At 40.1% G+C, this 22235-nt stretch overlaps 1 protein-coding gene and 1 long non-coding RNA gene across 2 annotated transcripts; one reads left to right on the top strand and one right to left on the bottom strand.

Annotated features, from left to right (window-relative positions):
• Window positions 1–10119: 10119 nt before the first annotated feature.
• On the top strand, window positions 10120–11090 carry LOC120721887. Its single transcript, XR_005693285.1, has 3 exons — window positions 10120–10413; window positions 10502–10573; window positions 10667–11090. It is a non-coding gene; the product is annotated as an uncharacterized LOC120721887 (long non-coding RNA).
• A 3063-nt stretch (window positions 11091–14153) lies between these two features.
• Window positions 14154–15488, bottom strand: LOC120721903 (trace amine-associated receptor 13c-like; the record flags this gene model as incomplete). The annotated part of the gene is made up of 1 exon (XM_040012544.1): window positions 14154–15488. A coding segment is annotated over one exon (843 nt), but the record flags the coding sequence as incomplete, so codon positions are not given.
• Window positions 15489–22235: the final 6747 nt, after the last annotated feature.

Raw genomic sequence — 22235 nt, 5'->3', positions numbered from 1 at the left:
TACAGGCCATTTACCATTTGTATCAATCTGTTGTAATAAGTGCAGATGTCAAATGCAGACTCGTAGGCAGGCAGTTTTTCCATCTTTTATTGAGAGAAAATCCAAAATCCATCGATCACATGGACGTGCTTGAGAATCACTGGAAGCTAGGAACTAAGGTGAGGAGGAATAATAAACAGGAACTCTAAACAGGCTATGGGGAACAGGATAAGGTGACAAAGAACTACAGGCAAAGAAGGATTATACAAAAAACAAAAGGTAATTAAGATGAAAGAAAACAACACGGTACACAGTTGGAGCTAAAGGGACTGGGGAAAGTAAAACTCAATTCCGAACAGACAAGAAAAAAGGCTACCAAAATAGAAGAGGAAATAGCACAACAGAGACATCTAATACAGAGATGAAGGTGAGATAAGGTATAAGGAAACACAATAGACATTTAGAAGACTTCTAAATGGCCACCATGGTCACCACCCATCTTGAGGAGTTTGCCCCCTCACATATACTAATGTGCCACAAACAGGACTTTAATGTCACCAACCATTCCCATTTTATTACGGTGTATCCATATAAATGGCTCACCCTGTACTATGACCACAGAATATGTAGATGAATGTGGCGGTCTGTGGCGTGGGGAGGCAGACACACCTGAGTGGCATGAGTAAACATGCCACACCTGTACTAAAAGAATGAACTAGGTCCTCACTGTTGTTGTTATTAGCGTGTGTGGCTGTGAGCTGCAAAGCTGCAACCAGTGTGTAAACAGTAACAATAAGAAATAAAGTTTGTGAAAAGCGTAAAAGTGGGTGTGATTCCTGTCACAATGAATTACTGTCTACATATTCTACAACAAATGCAGTATCTGTAAAGTGACAATTAGTTTCAAAGCTTTTATGAAAAAAAGGATAGAACAAGGCATAGATCACTGGGTTTAAACAGGAGTTTGAAAAGAACAGACTGATCACAATGGGCGCTGTGATGTTTACAGAGATTTTATTTTGAAAGGTCGAATGTTAGGCGGAAGGAGAGGATAGAAAAGAGGGACAATGAAAAACGGTAGATGAACAAGTTAGCGCTGCAGACTGTGTTGCCGCTGCAAGCCTGCGAATTAAAGAATGGAACTGAGAAATACTGAAGGTGTCATCATTAATGTTTGAGGCATGCAAACATTACAGGAGCTACTGAGCTAAAGTCCTCCCTTATAAGAGAGACACAGTAATATGGGCAGAAACACAGTAGAAACACAACTACAAGAACTCCAAGTGTCCTGGCTGCTTTCAACTCTGATTTGTTTGCTTGATTCAGAGAACACTGAATTGTGACAGCTGTAACCTGAGAGCGCATGGCATGAGCCTGAGACACAGCCACCACAAATACTCTCATATACAGAACTATGATGACAGTAATTGGAAATATAAAGGATAAAACAAGGTCAATAGTCCTTGCAATATCATTAATGACACACTCTCCATAACAGGAATTATACCTGCCTGGTTCAATCAGGTAGTCTTTTGCATAAAGACTAATGCTGGAAATAGCATAAAACCAACACAGACAAACACTGAGTTTAACTTTTGCCACAGTAATTCTGGTGGAGTAATGTAAAGGGTCACAAATAGCCACATAGCGGTCGACTGATATTAGAACTATGTTCCCTATTGAAGCACAGGTAATATTGCCAGTCAGATACCAATAAAGAAAACAAATAAAATCACCAAGTATCCAGCAGATGGTGCTTTTTAAAATTCGTAACGGCATCAACAGGAGACCCATGAGAAAGTCTGAGACAGCCAGTGAGAGGAGGAGTATGTTGCTGGGTGTGCGAAGCTGCCTGCAGGGTAACAGAAAAAATAAATAATACACATTAAAAATGTTACATTGTCTTTAGTGAAAATTCCATTAGTAGAAATGATTTATTAGTAAGGCATGATTCAATTCTTGTTTAAAATACACAGAATGTGCCAAACTAACTTAACTCATCACTAAATTAAATTACAGTCTAAAGATAAACCTCACCTTTCAGCTGAGGTTTATCTATGCCCAAGGTGGGGCAGCGAAATGATAGTGATAAGATAGTTGAGATTATGTCATATGTTAATTATGTCAAAATGTATTTAGTGAAATTGTTTCCTTATTAAGACACGGTGAACCTTACACAACTTAACAGTCATGGTTGAGCCAAAGACATTTATTAGTTTCACTTAATGTATTCTTTGCTAATTCCAATGATGCAAATCTCACTTTTCATATATCTAAACCTTAATGTAAGTTAATTTAAAAGTTGGTCTCTGCCTGAAGTGGGAGACTGAGATGATGGCCAGAAGGTTTAGAGCAGCAGTGATCAGAGAGATGCATGACATCACAATATACAGCAGCATAGTTGTGGAATAGTCAAGTGTTGGCTTTCTGCAGGAATCGTTGAGGAGTTGTGGAAAACAGAGCTTTAGTCCTTCGTGTATCTCCATCATCAGGCTGCTGCATCTCATCAAAGCTTTTCCTCACAGAAATCATTTATCTATTTTGTCCTTCACCCACCAGTCCCATCCCTCCTCTTTCTAATGACACAACCTTTGGAGCTTTCTTTTTTTCAAACTCGCTCTCTCCCACAGTCAACTTATAAACCTTTATTTTTCTGGACTCAATGTTGAACATTTCTATACAAACAGACACTTGGGTCATAATTGTTAACCATCTTCATCTTTTTTTTAACAGTACTAAAATGGGATGACTATTTTATTTTCAACTTATGTCTGCAGATGATACCACAGGCAACTTGAGCAGACAAGCCTCATCTTCCTATTGAAATCTGAACCAGGATAACCAAAGGGGATCACTCAGTATCCAGGAAACCACAGAACTGTGTTACGGAATAAATATATATTCTTAGTGCTTATTTTCTGTTTATATTGTTTTATAGAGGCCAGTGTAGAAAAAACGCCACTTTGAGTTAGAATGTGTGCTAAAGGTCACAGAGTACTGTGTAAGACAGGAAACTGCAGAAGATGCTTTGTGCAGGCCTGCAGAGTACAGGAAGTGAAACTAGAGTACAGCGCAGGAGTTGTTTTGATCAAAACCATGTGTGACGTATGACTGATTATGTTATGCTCATTTGGCTTGTAATGCTTCAGATCTGCTCAGGATGTAGCCTGTGCACATCTCCTTTTCCGGAAATGTAGAATAAAGAGGATTTTTGAGCTTTGACCACACTGAGTCGGGTTTTTTCTTGGTCAGTAAAAGAATATAAAAGAACCGGATTTGATCATTGGTGCCGTGAACCCGGATTCTTTTACGGCTGAGAGGACCAATTTGGCCTAAGGTGGGATCGTGAAATGAGGCAAACAGAGGACCAGTCCAAATTTAAAGTTAAGCACCATCTGTTAAAAAAGCAAAGTGTGCTTATTGGATGGATTCTAAATTATCTGTTCGCCGAGTTGATGATCTTCACAGTTAAATTGGCTCAGTTGTAGTAAAATTAAGCTAAATTACAAAATCTGTTCAGTGGATTTCTGGTGAAATATCCGTGGTGATTTTGGGAAATTTGTGATAATAACAGTAAAGTCTGGGGAAATATCTGATGAAAATGTATTACTGTTAATGTTGGGTTGAATTTTAATGTTCATGTGTTGTGTGCAATGTTAACTGTGTTGTGTCAAGAGAAAAGAGATTAGAGTAGGTAATTAGGCACTTGTTTAAGGGATTTGAGTTCCCATTTTGGGCAGAAGGCTGGGCCTGGACATCAGTAAACTGGTGGTTAGAGTCCCCAGTGGTGTTTGAAAATTTATTTAAATTGATTTAGGACGGGGAGGGCGATCCCTAGGAGTGCACACAAGTTCAGGGGTGAGAACCCCCTCCTTGCTTTGGACGTGTGGCAAGACCCTGCGGCGTCAGGATTATCTCAGTTGGCCACTGCCAAGACTTGGGACCTTGGTTAATGGCCGGTGGTCAGGGACCACTTTTGGTGCATTGTTTGAGTGAAGAGGCCGGGCCTCGAGCATGACCACCTCAACATAGAGTGGCTGGTAAAGTTTTAGGCGAGAGACGCTGGTAAAGTAAAGCTTCCGGTAAAGCTGCGGGTGGGGGAAACACTTTTAAATTAAAATAGGACTTAGAAATCAGGCCTCTGTCCGGGACAGAAATGGTTTAATTGATTAATTAATTTGGACCTGGGCTCATAGGCTTTTAAAGTTGTCAAAATTGTGTAGGGGAAAACTGGTACCAGTACAGGATGATGTAAAGTGTGGTAAGGAAATGGAAATAATGTATCTTGGCATTTGGTGTTATTTTGTTATACGTATAAACGTGTGAATATATAGGGGAAGTGTAAAATTGTTCTTTGGATGCACGGTCAAAAGTGCATATTGTTTTGAAAGTGTGATAGAAAAAGGGTGTGGCTTGTGTAAGAGAAGATCTGCTAAAGAAGCTGAGTGAATTGTGCTCAAATTGTGCTCAAAGTATTGTGTGAATTGTGCCTCAGAGCTGAGCTAAAAGAATTGTGATGTGTGTGGAAAAACTGTTAATTGTGCTGAAGATTTGTGCTAAAGGAATTCTGATAAACACGTTGAAGACTTTGATGTGAAGGATTTCGTTTGGTTAATGCTTGCAAATGTAAAGACCTGAGTATATATTTGTGTGAAGCTGCTCAATCTGTGTGTGTGGCTGAGGGTGCATTCTTAAAATGAGTACATTAAAAATGAGTAGAGTTACAGAGGGTACAGTATATAGAGAGTGAACATAAAACAAGAGTTCGATTAGGTTGCAGAAATTGATGGAGTGAAGTGAGGAGTGTGTGTGAAAACCGCTGTGTCTGTGACAGGAAGTGAAATGTTTGCAGGCAGTTTGGAGGTAATTGCCTGATGTGTGTGTAACGTGAGAGAGAGAAAGATGTCTTAAAATCTAGATAGAAGAATTAGACAATGAATGTGTTGATAACTAGGAAAATGATATTAAAGAAATGTCTTAGTGTGTTGATACAGGTGCCCATGGACTTAGCTCAACCTCGTGGATGAGTACAGTGGCAAAATGATAGATTAACTTAATTGGGACAACAAACAGGCCAGGTTTTGGGTCAAAATTTCATAGCTTCACCTCTCATCCTGTCCTTATCCTGAGGAGAAACTTAAAGGACAGTCAATCTCTTCCTGAAGACATACAGAGCAACACTGTGGACTTGAAGAATTAGCAGCAGGCAAAAGCAAAAGACAGCACAACTGACCTAAAACTCTGAAGGGTTCAGCAGCATTGATGGAAACATGTGCTCTAATCACCAGCTGGGAAGTGTACCAGTGACATCATTGTGTGAAAGCACTTGATGGGACTGTCTGAGGTTTATGTTTATGTCCATTCTGGGAGTTAAGCAGCAGAAGAGAGAATAACAGAGAAGAAGAAACAGCTGATTTGGGCCTGTGTTTGCTGGAGATTTGGGAGGACACACAGGCAACTGTGAGAATAGGGGACGAGGACGGGTGAGAGGTGAAGGCTGGTCTTGTTAAAGTGAGAGCATATGAAAATTGATGCTGAACTTGTGGAGGTTTAGAAATGTCCAGAGCATCGCCACAGAAAGGTAAATAAATAAATTATAATTTAGTGATGTCCCATAACATATTGTTACACTAGTAAACAAAACTTTTCTGTGATTAATCTGGCAGATTTTTGGGGTTTTGTTTCAGTAAGAGTTTTTCTATACATGGACATGTCCAGAACTGGGCCCATTATTTTTGTAACAGTGCACTTAGCGAAAACCTGTCAGGTGTCACCCTTATGGTGATGATGTTTTCTGTTTTGATGACTTAATAATCAGCTCTTTTTTTTCTATTTTTTGTTCTAAGCAGGCCTGCAAGATTGAATTAACATTTTTGTGAGAGCAAATATAAGGTGAGCTTTTCCAGATTACAATGGGCTGAGGAGACGGCTACCTATGGAGACCTGATCAGAGTGTGAGTCCCTGTCTAAAAGGATTGCAGTGAGTCAATCCAGTCCAAAATCATAAACACTTGTTATTCTTTTTAAAATGATGACGTCATCTTGCTGGTGATGGACACTGGAAAAGGTTACGCGCAGGACTCTATTATCAGTAATATCTCGTGTGAATGCGGGTGAGTGCATGTGCATGAATATGTGTGACTGGGCTGTGATGGACTGACGATGGGGACTAAAGTGTTGACTGACTTGACACTGAGACAAAGACTGGACCAACGTTAGGATGAGTAAATGTTGACAAATATTCACAATGCCGGTAAGAAAGGGGTGGATGCTTTGCTTTGCTTTGTTTTGCTTTTGGCAGGAGCAGGAGGATAAGAGAGACCAGAGGTGGAGACTGTAGATTCACATGAGAGTGTGGAGCTGCAGACTTAACCTTTTGGCTGCTAATTTTGGGTGGCTGATGTTTGCTTTAAGAAAATTTTTGATATCACTCATGTTACCATTAACCATAGCAGGCCACTGTAGAAGTGAATTAAATGTTATAGAGAAAAATAGTCAGAACCAAAACAACATTTATGAATTACATAGGGGAAGGATAGATTTGTCACATTCAAAGTACAGTTATGGAATAACAAACACTGGTCCAAGTGACCGAGGTTTTTCCCTTTAAAATAGTAAATTATAAAAAAGAGAGCACAACCGGTAGGGGCATGCGATAAGACATGGTACAGCAAGAAAACAAGAGCAAAGTAAGAGAAAAAAATAAAAAAAATAAAAACGGGGTTCTCAAATGTGAAGTTCATGTTAACACACAGGTTTTGTTTCTAGGTAGTTCTGTGGATGTAGGCTCTGGGTGGAGCCAGGAGTTCAAAAGATTTGACATGATAATTAAACTGATTTCATTTTTTTAACACAGGTTTGCAGGCCCGGAGCAAATATACTCGAGAGGGGAATCGCTGAGGTGTTCTGAGGAATAATATGACTAACCTTTTTCTTTTAATTTTGTAGATGTGGTGAAGCCTTTTCATTCTGTGTGACACGTAAAATGTGTTGGCATCTTAACCTGCTGCTCCAGCATGCAACAGCATAGAGGATGGCAATGGGGTGAACAGACTCACAGAAAATCATAAGCATTGTCCGACAAATTAAAACACCCTCTATGAGCAATTACTTGACGACAACGGGAAGGAAAAACTCCCTTAAATTGGTATTTAAACAAAAAAGTAACAAAAGGCAAGTGAAGAAGAAACCCTCAGTGCATCATGGGAATCCTCCAGCAGCCTAGTCCTATTGCAGTGAGGGTTCACCCATATGGAAAAGATATATATAAATCTTATAAAGTTTGTATCTGTCTTGTGTGAAACTTGTATGAAAAGCATACAAGAGTGAAAACAGATATAAGATCCCTTGAAAAATTATATAATGAAACTTGTATGTTTTGGATACTTACTAAAACAATATATGAAAGTAATGAGAAAGTGGCCACTTTCACGAGTAAATCATATAAGTTTTTACTCTTTCTTTTCCATATGGGCAGGGTCACCTGATTCAGCCCTAAGCTTTCAGCTTTATTAAAAAGGTCACTTTTAAATGTAATAGAGTGTGTCTGTCTCTCCTATTTGTTTAATATCCACATTGAAGGACATATCCTGTTTAAAAATGACTCCAAGACTCCTTACAGAATTATTGAAGGCCAAGGTAATCCCAGAGTAAGTATCTGGTTTGCCACAATTTTCCTCAGATTTTTAAGACCGAGTACAATAAGTTCAGATTTATCTGAATATAGAAACAGAAAATTAGAGGTAACCACGTCTTTATGTCTTCAAGACATTCCTGTACTTTAACCTGGTGTGCTATCTGATTCATGGATAGATGATGCTGGGGGTCATCTACATAGAACTGAAAATGTACGCTATGACTTTCAAAGATACGGCCTAAAGCAAGCATACATAAGCAGAATGCATAAAGTAAACAGCGTTCATCCTAGCGCAGGACTTTGTGGTACTCTGTAATTAATCCTACCGAGTGAAGAAGACTCCCCATTTACATGAACAAATTGGAGTCTATTTGCCGCGTTCTGATATAATTCATATCACTGAATAGCGATGACTAGAAATAGAGAATCGAGACAGAAGCACAAAATGGACCACTTTGGAGAACCTGTCGATTATGGAAAATATGACAAAGTTGCTAGAGGAGTACGGCAAGCCGGTGACAAAATCTAAGGCAATGTGAGACCAGGGCTGACTTAGAACCGTTAAGGGGCGTAAAAAATGGAGAGATGCTTGATGGAGCCTTTTGTTGCATGCACAGGTCTCACATGCCAAAACATATTTGCATGCATCACCTTCTAAAGAGAGTCACTAAAAGCATTTTAACAAGGAAATTGTCCTTGCAATCAAAGTGCGCTGTGTGGAGGCAGTGCAGCACATGGGAGTGTGCGGTAGGTGGAACAAATAGCCTGTGAGGTGGGCCGCAGCTGGATCAGGCTCTTCTGGCTGTGCACAGCGCACCAAGGTCTTGATTTCCCAGGTAACAGCGCCCACTACACAGGATGCAAGTAAGATATGCACTGGTTTCGATGATTCAGAGGGTTCTTCACAGTTATTTCATTCAGTCCTCCAAAATCTATACCAGGTATGAGTTTATCATCCTTTTTGCTCAAAAGAAAGAAACTGGTGGCGAGAGGTATGGACCAAGGTTGGATTAACCTGGCTTCCAGTGACTCCTTACTGTACTTTTCCATAGCTGTTTTTTTTTTTTTTTTTGGGTCCAATGAGATTGTCGAAGTGGCTTGAAGTGGCTGGTACCAGCTGTGGCGGGAGCCTGGGATTGTTTAGCTAAACGGCCTAAACCGTTTCCCATTCATTCTCTATGGTAGTGCTAAACCACTACGGATGTAATATATTTTTGGCCACTACGGTCTTCCGGCGCTGTTGCGAGTTTGAGATGCGGCGGCACTTTTAAAAAATCTCCTCTTTTACGTTTCGGGAGAGAAAACAAGTAACTCAACACATCCCAACGCTCCTCATTCATTGATCAAAGGTAAGAAACGTCGTTTGAAATAACAGTAAACCAACAGAATACATTTACAGGTGTATATTACAGGTAATAGGCGTGTTGCGATTGCATTTACGAAGCATCCATCGCTCAGTTAAAGACGGTGGGAGTTTATCTGCTGTTGTAAAGTGGCACGGTAAAAAATGAATGAACGTGATCCTTAAATAAATTGTGTGTTTCATTGACGTGTTTTGCCATTAAATAAACTTTGTAGGTTTCCGACTGCTGTGACACTGACATTACTATAATGTGGTACAATTAAATAACCAATAAGTGTCTTGTTATGAGATGACATGCTAAATAACTGAACCTGCTTTAAAAGAAAATGTATTGCTTTCATGTTGTAATGGTCAGTCACCTTATCAATGCGAAAATCTGTTTTGATATCACTATAACATGAGCAATGCCCACTCGTGTATGAATAAACACGATAGCTTAAATACATATATGTTGTTAATCTACCAGCAATTCTTATGTGCCATGACTACTAAGCAGTTACCACAAATTTTGCAGATGTGCCAATAATCATTCAACCATGAAAGGTTTTTATTTACAGACAGAACAGTTTGTTATACCTGGAGGAAAAAAACACTTTTATTGCAAATGTTGTCAATGTTCTTTCCAATTGTGTCTCGTTATTGTTCTCCTGCATCCTGCTGTTTAAACCCAGCCACAATGTGCAGCAAGATTGTAACCTGAAATGTCTTTGTTTGTGTTTGGAATCAATTTTGTTTAATATAATTGTTTATTTTTTCACTGCATGTCAAGATGCAGAAGAAAGTTGCGCCATATCCAGGGAAAATCTCTGTGGCGTTCCGCAAGGGGCCACTTGGATACCTTCTCCAGGACTCGTCAAAAGAAGCTCAAAGGATTAAAAATGACCCCAAGCTTCAGGACAAGTCTGCACCTGTGAGGGAGGACGATGCTCTGACTGTCATCTATCAGAGAGGAGGGGATGCCTCTGACATGAAGGAAGTGCAGGGAGAGTACATCCTGCAGTTTGGAAAATATAAAGAGAAATCTTTCCGGTGGCTTCTGGAGAATGATGTCGGGGACACCATGTACCTGATCAAAGATCTCCAGAAGCAAGAGGCTGCAGGGACCTCTGTGGCGAATGGCATGGCAAGGAGCGCTTGCATTCATTTGTACAGTAAGCCCTCAGCTTTGCAGAGATAAAAACTCTTCTGAGCTACGAGACCAGCGGAGTGAGTGTTGCAGCAGAAGCCTCTGAGGATGATCAGCTGGTTGGCTTTGGCTCATGAGCCAAGAGCACCTGGAAGGAGATTTGGGACGGCAGAGGTGACGGCTATGCAGACCTTATCATGAGGAAGAGCTGCAGTCAAGGAACACGGATTCATAAGCTGCAGCATTACCTGCGGAAGAAGTAGCAGTCTGCGCCTGCTACTACAAACGCCCCAACTAAACAACCTCTTGGTAAGTTGTTTTAATAAGATTTTAATAACATTGTTGACATGAAATATAAATTCCGTACATATTTGTCTAATTGTTGCCTCCATCACAGGGATGGATGAGGATAAAGACCTGGAGGACACAATGCTGAGCATCTCACCTGTAAAACTACAATTATAGAGCTGTAAGTACTGCGTTATTACTAAATGTCAGAAGTGATAATGGCTAAGTCTGGTTCTGTCTCATATGTCCCTGTCCTCTGTCTCTGCATTACTAGTCACTGTGCCAGCAGCAGCAGCAGGGTCCACACCCAGAGGATCTTCAGGAGCAAACAGGTTTTCAAATGAAAGGTTTCAGAACTGGAGTACAATTGTTTTCCATGAATTGCTCTGCAAAGCTGAGCCTGAACTTGAACTTTTATATATTGTCTTGTTCTTGTTTTTGTGTGTTCTGGCCACGTTCCAGTGATGTTCCTCTAATAGTATAGTTGTATGCTGGCTGTATGGTGGAAGAAAACAGTAAATAAGGGAGAAACGGTTGATATTGTATATAAGACAGTTTTGTTCTAGTTGTGAATGTTTCTTTTGTTTATATAAATATAAACTGATTGTAAATATAAAAGTGTAAATAAATAGTTTTCTGCAAAAATATCAACACAGTTTTCTTCTTAGAGTTCACCTATATGTTTATATATCTGTGTGTGCTCACACCTGGTTATAACTGCACCTGTAATAAAGGCTAATTGGGTACCAAAATGTTTAAACATCTGAATGCACTATCAATGCTGTAGATTATATTATTAATGCAATGGTAATGATGATGATTATTAACAATAGCAGCAAAATATCTCTCCACTCTCAATACGGAGTAAATCGGTTTGGCTGAGATCAAAGTTATTAGATTATTAGATTAAATACAACTTTATTAATCCATCGGGTGGGTTCCTCCGGGATTTTCACACAGCTGAATAAACGTTAAACAGAAAACTGATTAAACAGAAGTGTGAGACGGTCGAGAATTTACGCCAGTGTCCTGTTATATTTTAGAAAGCAAGGAGCAGACGGCTGAGTTTATTAAACTCCACCGACACAGCGGTGACGCAAATCTGAAGGCTAGACAGTCCCATTTCACAGCCTCGCACTTCCGGCCTTCTAGGTCTTTGAAGGACCCGGCCCACGTAGACCGTGAAGGCCGGGTCCTCCGAAGGATGCAGCCGACGTTTTGGGACACAGCTTATGTGGCAGTGTGTCAGGTGACTGCCGCAACACTCTATCACTCTCCTTCTTGGTAAAATACCCCTACGCCATACACAGCCTGGAGGTGTGTTTGAGGTCCCCAAAAGATGCTGTGGTACCCACACTGGTTCAGTGTGCCTTCAGTTTTGAATTAATCCCCAACAGTGTATTAGGATTTATTTTTAACTTTAAGACTAATATCTCATAATTAGCATCATATATTTGTGTTTTGTCTTTTACTGCACACAGTGCATTGTAGAATAGTTTTGGACTCACACGGATACTAACAGAAACAACACTTCCTCACAACTTCCTCACAGGAATGTGGCCTCGATCATAAATCTGCTGTTATAGTATGCACTATACCCCCCTTTTTAACTCTACAGACCTGGGGGAGGAAAGAGGTGGTTATCATGGTAACAGGAGTGTTGCCTATAGAAGGGTCATCTCCATATAAGGAGATGTCCAGAAAGTTGAAGAAGAAGAAATGTGAGCCCATATCAGACCTAAGGCTAAATTGAACTGTTTCAACCAATCATGTTCACGTTCACCTTTTTTGCAGTGCAAAAAGACACGGAGGGTGGAAACAGGATCCCAAATTTGGACCTATCAGTCCAAAGCACAGATTTCCACTGGTCTAACGTCCATTCTTTGTGGTTCATGAGCCCCCCCCCAAAACAAAAAAAAAAAAAAAAAACGTGTTGCTTTTCCTTAGTAGTAATGTGTTAGCAGATATTTGACCATAAAGGACTGATTTGCGCAGTCTCCTCTGAACAGTTGATGTAGAGAGGGAACTCTCTGCATTTATTTATCTGGCATTTATGGTATTTATCTGGGCTCTAATCTGAGGTGCTGTTAACTTGCCATTTCTGAGGCTGGTGACTTGGATGAAATTATCCTCAAGAGCAGAGGTGATTCTTGGTCCTCCTTTCCTGGGGTGGTGCTCATGGGAGCTGGTTTGATTGTAGAATGCTTTTTTCAGTTTTAGCAATTTTCTGGACTGACTCACCTTCGGTTCTTAAAGTAATGATGGACTGTTGTTTCTCTTTAATTATCTTATTGGTCCTTGAATTTTGACTGTTGTCAAATAGGGCTGCTAGATGTGTACCAACCTGACTTCTGAACAACACGACTCAGATAATCAGATCAGAATCAGAAAGACTTTATTTATCCCCAAGAGGCAATTAAGATACAACAGAGCAGCATGATGTCGAAGAAAAGGACAGGGCATAAACAGGCAATAGTGAGAGTGAGATAATAACTACACACAGAATATACAGTATATACACAGTTTTAAAATTAAACTGATGGTCCCAACCCCATTAAGAAGGCAAGTAATTTCACAAATGAACCCTGACAAGGCACACCTGTGAAGTGAAAACCATTTCAGGTGACTAAATCATGAAGCTCATTGAGAGAGGGCCAAGGGTTTGCAGTGTTGTCAACAAAGCAAATGGTGGCTACTTTCAGGAATCTAAAATATAAGACATGTTTACAGTTATTTTTAAGCTTTTTCTTTGTGACATGATTCCATATATTGCTTCATATATTTGATGTCTTTATTATGTATCTACAATTTAGAAAGTAGTAGAAATAACGAAAGAAAACATTAAATGAGAAGGAGCTTGGAAAGAAAAGCTTCTGGACTTCTTATGTTTCTTGAAGACATTTTGCCTGTCATCTGAGAGGTTCTAAGAGCAATTAGTGGAGAGTCCCAGAGTGTCCTGATAAGGTCCTGAGCCTCCTATTATTCCTCTGTCTTATCACACGAGCCAAGGTGTGAAAAGTGGTGTCTACAAAGTGGTAATAGCTTTGAAATTACTATATTGTTATATTATTTTTTTCTGCCTTGTTATAGTATTACCCCTTTGTTACTGAACTGTATTTTTCTACACCCCCACTTATTATCCAATTAGATACATTTCAGTGTATTATGACTCAACTGTAATCAATTGTGCTACCATGATATTACCTGGATATTAAGTGGTTATTACTTTGAAAACTGAGTGGTAATAACTTAGAAATTACCACATTATTAAGGTCTTATTTTTGCCCTGTTATCCTAATGTTTCCACTTTATTACTGAGCTGTAACAGAAAGTAAGTCATTATTTGTATTATTATTATTGTTTGTAATTTAGTTTTAGTTAACAATTGTTGCACTTGCTAGAAGCATTAACATTATTATCCTTACTGTGACACTTTCTGTCATCTTGCACTACTGGTCATACTCATATTTATGTTTTATACAATTCTTCTTATCTTTTTCATTAGCTGTTTAACTTTCTGTTCTTAAATTTATTCCAGCTGTTACATTTATTACTCTCTCTGATTCTGAACACAGTGTTTCTTTTTCTGTATGTAAAAGGCACAATAATTTATCCCAGGATTAATAAACTTCTTATCTAATTTTATTGTACACTATGTTTGACAACACAGTATTTATAAAATACAAATATAACAACAGTGTATAATAACCAGAGAAAACAAGAAAACATGAACCACTGAAGTGAACATTATTGGAGCCAAAAGGTGAATACACTGAAAAAGAAATGGAGTGAGATTTACTAGGTAATAATTAACACATAAAAAACATAAGAAGAATTAAAAATGCTTACATATATTTTTCTCGTAATTTTCATTTAGAATATGCACCACAGTCACAACTGTGACAGCAATAGTGATGTTTTTTCTATCACTGTTTAGAACCATAATTCAGTAAGTCAGTTTCAACCGTCCATTCTCTTCTATTTGCCCATATCATGGTCCAAGGGGGCAGACACATACTATAAACCCTGGGCAGGTGGTCAGTATGTCAAAGGTCAAAAAGTAGAGACAGACAGCCATTCACACCTAGTCAATTTAGAATCATCATGCAAGTCTTTTGATTCTGAGCAGAAGCTGTGTAACCCCCCATAGACAAGGGAACATTAAAACTATGCACCAGCTGGATTCAAATCCAGGGCTTTCTTGCTGTGGTGTGTCAGTGCTAACCATTGCACGAGCAGGTTTCGTACTCTTTTTACAGTATGTTGGCACCACTTGTGTCATACTTGAAGATCTCCAACGTGATGATAAGTTTAACAGCATTTCTAAACCAGGGGTAAAACAAGGCATAGATCAAAGGGTTTAGACAAGAGTTAATGTAAAAGATAATGACCGCAAAAGATGCAGCTGGATTATTGATTGCATTTTCATCAACAAGAGAGTAGCAGTAGAGTGGAGAGAAGCATGCTAGAAACACAACTACAAGAATCCCAAGAGTCCTGGCTGCTTTCAGCTCAGATTTGTTTGTTTGAGTCAGTGAACGCTGAAGTGTGACAGATGTAACATGAGAGTGCATGGCACGAGCCTGAGACACAGCCACCACAAATACTCTCATATATAGAACTATGATGACAGAAACTGGAACAAAAAAGAATAAAATAAGGTCAGCAACAATAGCAATATTGCTGCTAAAAAATACACACTCTCCAAAGCAAGAATTATACCTGCCTGGTTCAATCATGATATCCTTTGTATAAAGATTGCTGTAGAAAAAAGCATAAAACCAACACATACAAACACTGAGTTTGACTTTCGCCAAAGTAATTCTGCTGGGGTAATGCAGAGGATCACAAATTGCCACATAGCGATCAACTGATATTAGAACAATGTTCCCTATTGAAGCACAGATAATGTTGCTGGTCAAATACCAATAAGCAGAACACATACGATCACCAAGTACCCAGCAGCTTGTGTTTCTAAAAATTTCTAAAGGCAACAACAGGAGACCCACAAAAAAGTCTGACACAGCCAGAGAGAGGAGGAGGATGTTACTGGGTGTGTGGAGCTGCCTGCAGGGACACAGAAGAGAAAATAATGCACATTGTTAATGTCAACATGTCTTCAGTAAAAAAGCTGCACTATTAAGGCATGATTCAATTCAAGCAAATAAGACATTATGACCATGGTTAAAATACACCAAGAAAAGTTCACTTCATTCTTTAATCACTAAGTCATATAATGTAAACGGAAGTTTTCACACATCCAAAACTTAAACTGTAGTTTCAGTTGAAAAGTTAATCTCTGCCTGAAGTGGGAGACTGAGATGATGACGAGAAGGTTTAGAGCAGCAGTGAGCAGAGAGATACATGAGAGCACAATGTTCAGGAGCACAGCTTTGGACCAGTGAAGTGTCGGCTTCCTGCAGGAGCTGTTGAGGAGTTGTGGGAAACAAAGCTCGACTCCTTTCGGTATCTCCATCATCAGACACCTGCAGCTCTCTAATTAGAAATTCTTCTCATACAGCTAATTTATCTCACTCCTCCCACCAATCTCTTTCAGTCTAAAACATGACCCTCCTTTTCTCTTCTTCCTTTCCTTCACAATTTCATTTTTTAACACTGACTGTCTCATTCACACTTGGTTAATAGATTTTCTTAGATTATTAAATTTGAATTTTCTAACTTTTTAATTCAGTTTTTAGTATTCTCTGTTTGGTTCTTAGTTTTATTTTTCATGTATTGCATGTATTTTACATTTTCAGCTTTATATATTTTCTTTCACATTTTGAACCTTAGTTATTGTCTCTGGCCAGCATGGTGATGTTGTGGTTTGCACTGTTGCCTCATAGCAAAACTGTCCTGAGTATGAACCCAGCCTGGTGCTGATAATCAAATGGATTTGATTAACTGATCAGCATTAATGTGACCACATCTATAATCCCAGGAATGGCAGTTTACTGGTCAACATTCTGGTGTCTGTTAAAACATTGCCAGGAAGAAAAAACATCAGCAGTTATATTAGAGACTGAACCTTTGATGGACATCAGTCTGGGAAAGGCTGTAACAACTTTTTAAACAGTGTGACACCCATCATTTTACAAAGGTTATTTACAAGTGGAAAACCTTCAAGACACCTGCCAATCCACCTAGAAGTGGACAGCTCAGCAATTTGCTCCAAGGTCAGACTATGCAGCACTCAGTTAAACTGAAAAACACCAAAGACCTACATCACAAAAATACTACTGTTTTTCTGCTTTTGTTTTCGCTTTTTGTGAAAACCAGACATCTAATTTGATATACCTTTATTAGTCCCACAAGGGGAAATTTCATAAGGCTGCCGACCTATTGCACGCAATGGCAGCGCCATCTTACCCTCCGACCATACATACATTACACAAAACATCACATGGGGAAGACAGGTCAGAGAGGTATAACAATGGAAAATGCACCACATGAGGAAAGATAAGAAGAAAAAAATAACTCCACCCAGACTGAGCTCCAACAGGGTCAGTTTGAGAACAGAAAAAAAACACCTCTGCACATAGCACATGAAAAAACTCTTAATACACCAAAGAAGCACATGACAAGCAACAGGGGTGGGTAAAGGGTGAGAGACAGCTGATTTAGACAGTACATCCGGGCCTGCGTGCGCTGGTCTCCTTGATCCATCTAATACCTATCCAACAGCTAAAGCTTGGCTAAAATTCAACCATGCAACAGGTCGTGCTTTAAAATATGCAATTTTCACACGCGTGAAGCAGAAATGTGGGAGGAAGTGGTGCCAGACGGTATGTTTCCAAGACGGCAGGTGTCGATCTAGCGTTTGAAGAGAGAGTCTCCCTTCTCATTTCACTGTGGAGAGCAGAGCAGCGTCGTAAAGGACGCTTTACACATTAGTCATTACAAAAATGTATTTGAAATAATATTAAGATGATCAAACAGAAAAACAATAAACATAAATATATAAATTATAACTATTTACAGAGAGACAGGAATAAAAAGGACCCAGCTTAAAGTGGAAGAGCCTCAGGGAGAAGGAGGAGAAAAATTAGAACACTGTTTCTGCCCTGGAGAGCTGCTGCCTCATCACAAAAACACTGATTGCTAGAATGAATGGCTTTAGCTGGACCTGCCCCTTTGAACTAGGTCAGAGTATCACATCACCAGGCCCCTGTTTGTTTGTCGCGGCGCGACTTGACGCTGGAGTTCAGATTTTTCCAACTCGAGCGGTAGACGCGATAAGCGTGAATGCACAAAATGCACCACACAAACTGCAGCACGTATTTTACTTCGCGCTTCAAACGTGTCAGTCACACTACTTGGTTGCGCGAATCAGGCAGAAAAGCGTTTTTGCGACGCAAATCTGCTTCTGAAGTCATCGCGCGACCCCCAGTCACGCTTCATCGCGCTGCTCTATTGACTTTACATGTAAACCGCTCTGGTCACGTCTATCAAGTTCGGTGTGAACGCACTTTAAGGACACACCTGGAAACATTGTTTTCTCCATCAAATGGCAATTTTATAAAAGAAGTTTAACTCATGGCAAGGTTTGATCCCATAATGCAAGAGCACATTAACCGTGTCCAGCAGCCACACCAGCTATCTTGGTCACCATGTACAAAACTCGTGAATTTGTTTAGTAGTTTTAGTTAGTAGTTTAGTATTAGCCACACTGAGCAGCTGTCAGTTGTGATTCGGATTGTGTCATTACAAGAGAAGCCCCATGTTGAGGAGTATTTTATGTTTTTGATGAAAGCTGACGAATCCACAGGGAAGCATCTCACATCCATGATTTTAAACAGTCTGGAAGAGCAGAAAATTCCCTTTCAGGACTGAAGAGGTCATTCATATGACAATGGGGCTAACATGAGAGGAAATTCAAGGGCATTCAAGCCAGGCTGCTGGAACTGAATCCTAGAGCTCTTTTGTTCCCTGTGGAGCTCATACACTGAATTTGGTTGTGGCTGATGCTTCAAAGGGATCTATTGATGCCACAAGTTAATTTGGGATTTTTCAAAAACTTTACAATTTATTTTAAGACTCCACTCAGAGATGGGCCATCCTGAAAAACATGCTAACATTAGACTAAAGATGTGGTCTGAAACAAGGTGGGAAAGTAAGATCAACAGTGTTGAGCCCCTGAGGTACCAAGCATCTGCAGTGAGAGAGGCTGTAATGGAGGTGAGAGACCACACCAAACACTCAGTTATAAATATTGAGGCCCAGTCTTTGTCTGAGGAGGTGGGATCATACAGATTCAGCATTTGTTCAGTGGTGTGGTATGACATCCACCATGTGAGCAAGCTCATGCAGTCTCCCAACATACATGTGCATGTAGCAGTCAATCTCCTCAAAAAGACAGAAAGAGGTCTCCGCAACTACAGAGCAACAGGCTAATCAGCTGCACAAATGTCAGCCAATGATATGTGTGAGGACATGAACATAGAGGCTGTTCTGCAACAGAAAAGACTGAGATCTACAAAGCAGCACTTCTCTTACGAGTCATTTGGTGAGCCATTGAGTGGTGCCCCAAAGAGCTGGAGGTGACCTTTTTTTAATGTTGTTGTTGATGCTGCAGTATCTTCCATCCAAGAGAGATTCACCACTATGGAAAACATGGGAGAGAAATTTGGAGTACAGACACATTTTCCAGAAGAGGGGGTGTTTGCACAGGGCACCAAACAGACTAGGACCGCCCCTGCATCTTTTAAGTACATTTATAACTCTGTGTTATTGTAACTACGTTAAAACCAATCCAGTCCTTTTGGGCCACTTAAAATATGTTTGCAGAATGATTATTATATTTGTTGCAATTTCTACTGTCCTCTTGGACAGATTACTCTTAAAAAGTAATTTTAATGTCAAATGAATAAATGAGAAATAAACATCACTGCCAAAAACTGATTGCAGCTTCTACCTTGTTACAGGAATGTGTTAAGTGACGGCTGTGTGCAGACAGGAATAGGACCCAAGGTGCAGACTCCAGAGACAGATGAGAACTCAAAACAACTTTAATATTAAACTCAAATGTAACATAACTGGGGGAAAATCAAAATAAACTTACACCAGGCGGACTGACAGAACACACAGCTAAATAAACAGTAGATCGCAACACAGACACAGAGAAACACAGGGCTTAAATACACAGAGGGAGCAATCAGGGAATGGGTAACAGGAGGGAAACACAGCTGGGGAAAATCAGGCCTAACGAGACAAGGGGAAGCGAAACCAGATACATTAACATCAGACATGGACTTTCAAAGTAAAACAGGAAACACATAACACAGACTGAACCAAAGACACAGACTCGCATGCAGGCACTACAACAAAGGGAACAGAGACGTGGGACCAGGGCAGACACAGACACTGACTGGATGTGGGGATACAGCAGACAGGGGAGACAGCAACATGGAACACAGACAGAAAACCAGAACACTAAAACTCTAACCAAACCCCACCCAGAGAACCTAAACTAAGAATGATCCTAAAACCCATAAAGCAAAGCTAGTGTCATGGTCCTGGGCCATGTTGGCCCAGTATTCTTAGTTTTCTTGTATGTTTGTATTTTGTTCCCTATTTAGGCCATGTTTCCTGAGTTGCCCTGTTGTGGTGTTCCCTAAGTGTTTTCCCTTCGTGGCTTTTACCCCCTGTGTGCCCCTCTGTGTATCTGTGAGCCCTCGTCTCTCCTTATGTTTTATTCCATGTTTCCCCTGCCCGTTATGTCTGTGTTTTCCCCGTGCTCTCTCTCCTCCTGTCTGAACCTCTGTACTTCCTGTTTGACTCTGCCCGTCTCCCGTCAGTGTTATGTTCACCCCGCCCTGTCTCGTTATGGTTATCTGTGTCAGCTGTGTTCCCCGTGTGTTCCCACTTTCCTCGTTAACCCTCTGTGTATTTCTGTCTGCATCTCCCTCTGTTCGGCGTCGCGTTCTCCCGCATGTTGTGTGGATCTTCCTGTGTCTACCTGCGAGCGTTAGTTTACTTTTCCCCAGTTTAGTTTTGTATTTCCTGTGTTCTGCCGTGCCAGCATTAAAGCTGTGTTTCTCGAGTTCATCCCCGTGTCTGTGAGTTTTGCATTTGGGTCCTCCTCCTGCTTGCCACACAGCGATCCATGACAGCTAGAATATAATGAAATAACAAAATCAAAGAACCAAAACACAAAACACTGGGTCAACGACCCAGGGACCCTAACAGAATGTTGTTTGTGGCACAAAATGACTCGATGTCACCCAAGAGGGATACATTTGACATATGTTTCACATATTATAGACCAAAAAGTTGTCTATAGCAGTTTAAATATGATCAACCAGTTTTTGACAAATACCGGAAATTAGTTTATGGCAGACATGACTTTTTGACACAACACTGGCTAACTGACAACACAGTTATAAGCTAATATTACGGTTGAATATTATTGCACCTAACCTTAGGCTCCAGTATTTTTTTTTTTTTTTTTTTTTTCATTTTAATAAAATTCACTTCCCCTCTGATAAACAATATGATTATGTAACCAATATGTCAGCTAACCAAAGAATAACTGAAACAATATCTGTAACAACAGAGGACAATTTATTCAGGGTGTGACAGCACTTTACCACCTGAGTCCAATATCTCATACAAATTTCTGGACCGGAGCACATACGTCCTTAAGAACTCCTGGACTTCATCACAGCCTCTCTCACATCCGCATTACATGTGTAGTTTAAAGGAAACCTGTTACATCCTGTGAGGCTGTGGGAGTGTGTGGGCATGGTGTTGTCCTCTCCCTCTACCCCTCCTTCTTTCTTGCCCCTCCCCTTGTTTCTCTGCTGCTCATCTGCCCTCGTTTATCACCAATTACCCTCCAGAGGTGATATAAGCTGGAGGAGAGCAGTGTGGGTGTGTGAGAGGCTTAAACACAAGTGAGTCTCAATTTGATATTAAGTGAACATATTGAGTCTTAGTCCATGGGTTGTAAAACTGCAACATCCTCCATCCGTAGTAAGAGAATGCGTCTATGGCAATAACCAAAATGTCTCCATATAACCTTTGTGAATAAGAAAATAGTTGGCCAACAAACAAAAAAACCATTGTATAGAGCTAAATATGAAACATGTCTGTGAGTCGTCTTGATGCATCCTCAATTGTCCAGGTAAGTAAATCTCCAAAAGTTGATTCTGTTCATCTGGACGTTGTGTTTTCAGTGGGAGAAACGTTTCATCACTCATCCAAGTGACTTCTTCAGTCTCAGCTGACTGCAGGTTTCCCCAATCTTATCAACAGTACATTTGCATAATGACTGAAGCAAGCCCACTGAAGGAACAATGGGCTGTGAGGTCAGTTCCTTCATCATAATTATGTAAATTCTCATGACCATTGATCAACAACCACTGATCAAAGACCACTGATCAATTCCCAACAGAATTAGTTTTCCCTACGTCGGGAGCACGCACTGGGCTGCCCAAATCACGGACAAACAGTATCCCACATTCTTGATTTTTAGTTCACAAACACTTCTTACTTCTTGACTAACTTCTCCTGACACTTTGGAGATGTTGGTTCTTTATACAGTAAAGTCACAGTGGGATACTAACAATATCAGGCTGATCCTGTCACGATTTGTTCCCTCTGTCCAAGTCACAGCAACAGTATCCCACAGTTGTTTGTTTTTGAACCCATTTTGCACAGAGAGGCATTTTTTGAAAAATGTATTGATAGCAATGTTGAATATTATTACACAGAAAAAAAGCAACTACACGTAAAATAATTACACCGTGACGCCTCTGCCTTTCTAAATGGAGGGACAGTAACTGCATGTGTATATGTAAGCGTGTAAAAATGGCAGACAGTAATATTAACAGTAACAGTAT

Source organism: Simochromis diagramma, unplaced genomic scaffold (genome assembly GCF_900408965.1).
Source record: "Simochromis diagramma unplaced genomic scaffold, fSimDia1.1 OVJJ01000612.1, whole genome shotgun sequence".
NCBI classification, from domain to species: Eukaryota; Metazoa; Chordata; class Actinopteri; order Cichliformes; family Cichlidae; genus Simochromis; species Simochromis diagramma.
This window is presented reverse-complemented; position numbering and strand designations above follow the sequence as displayed.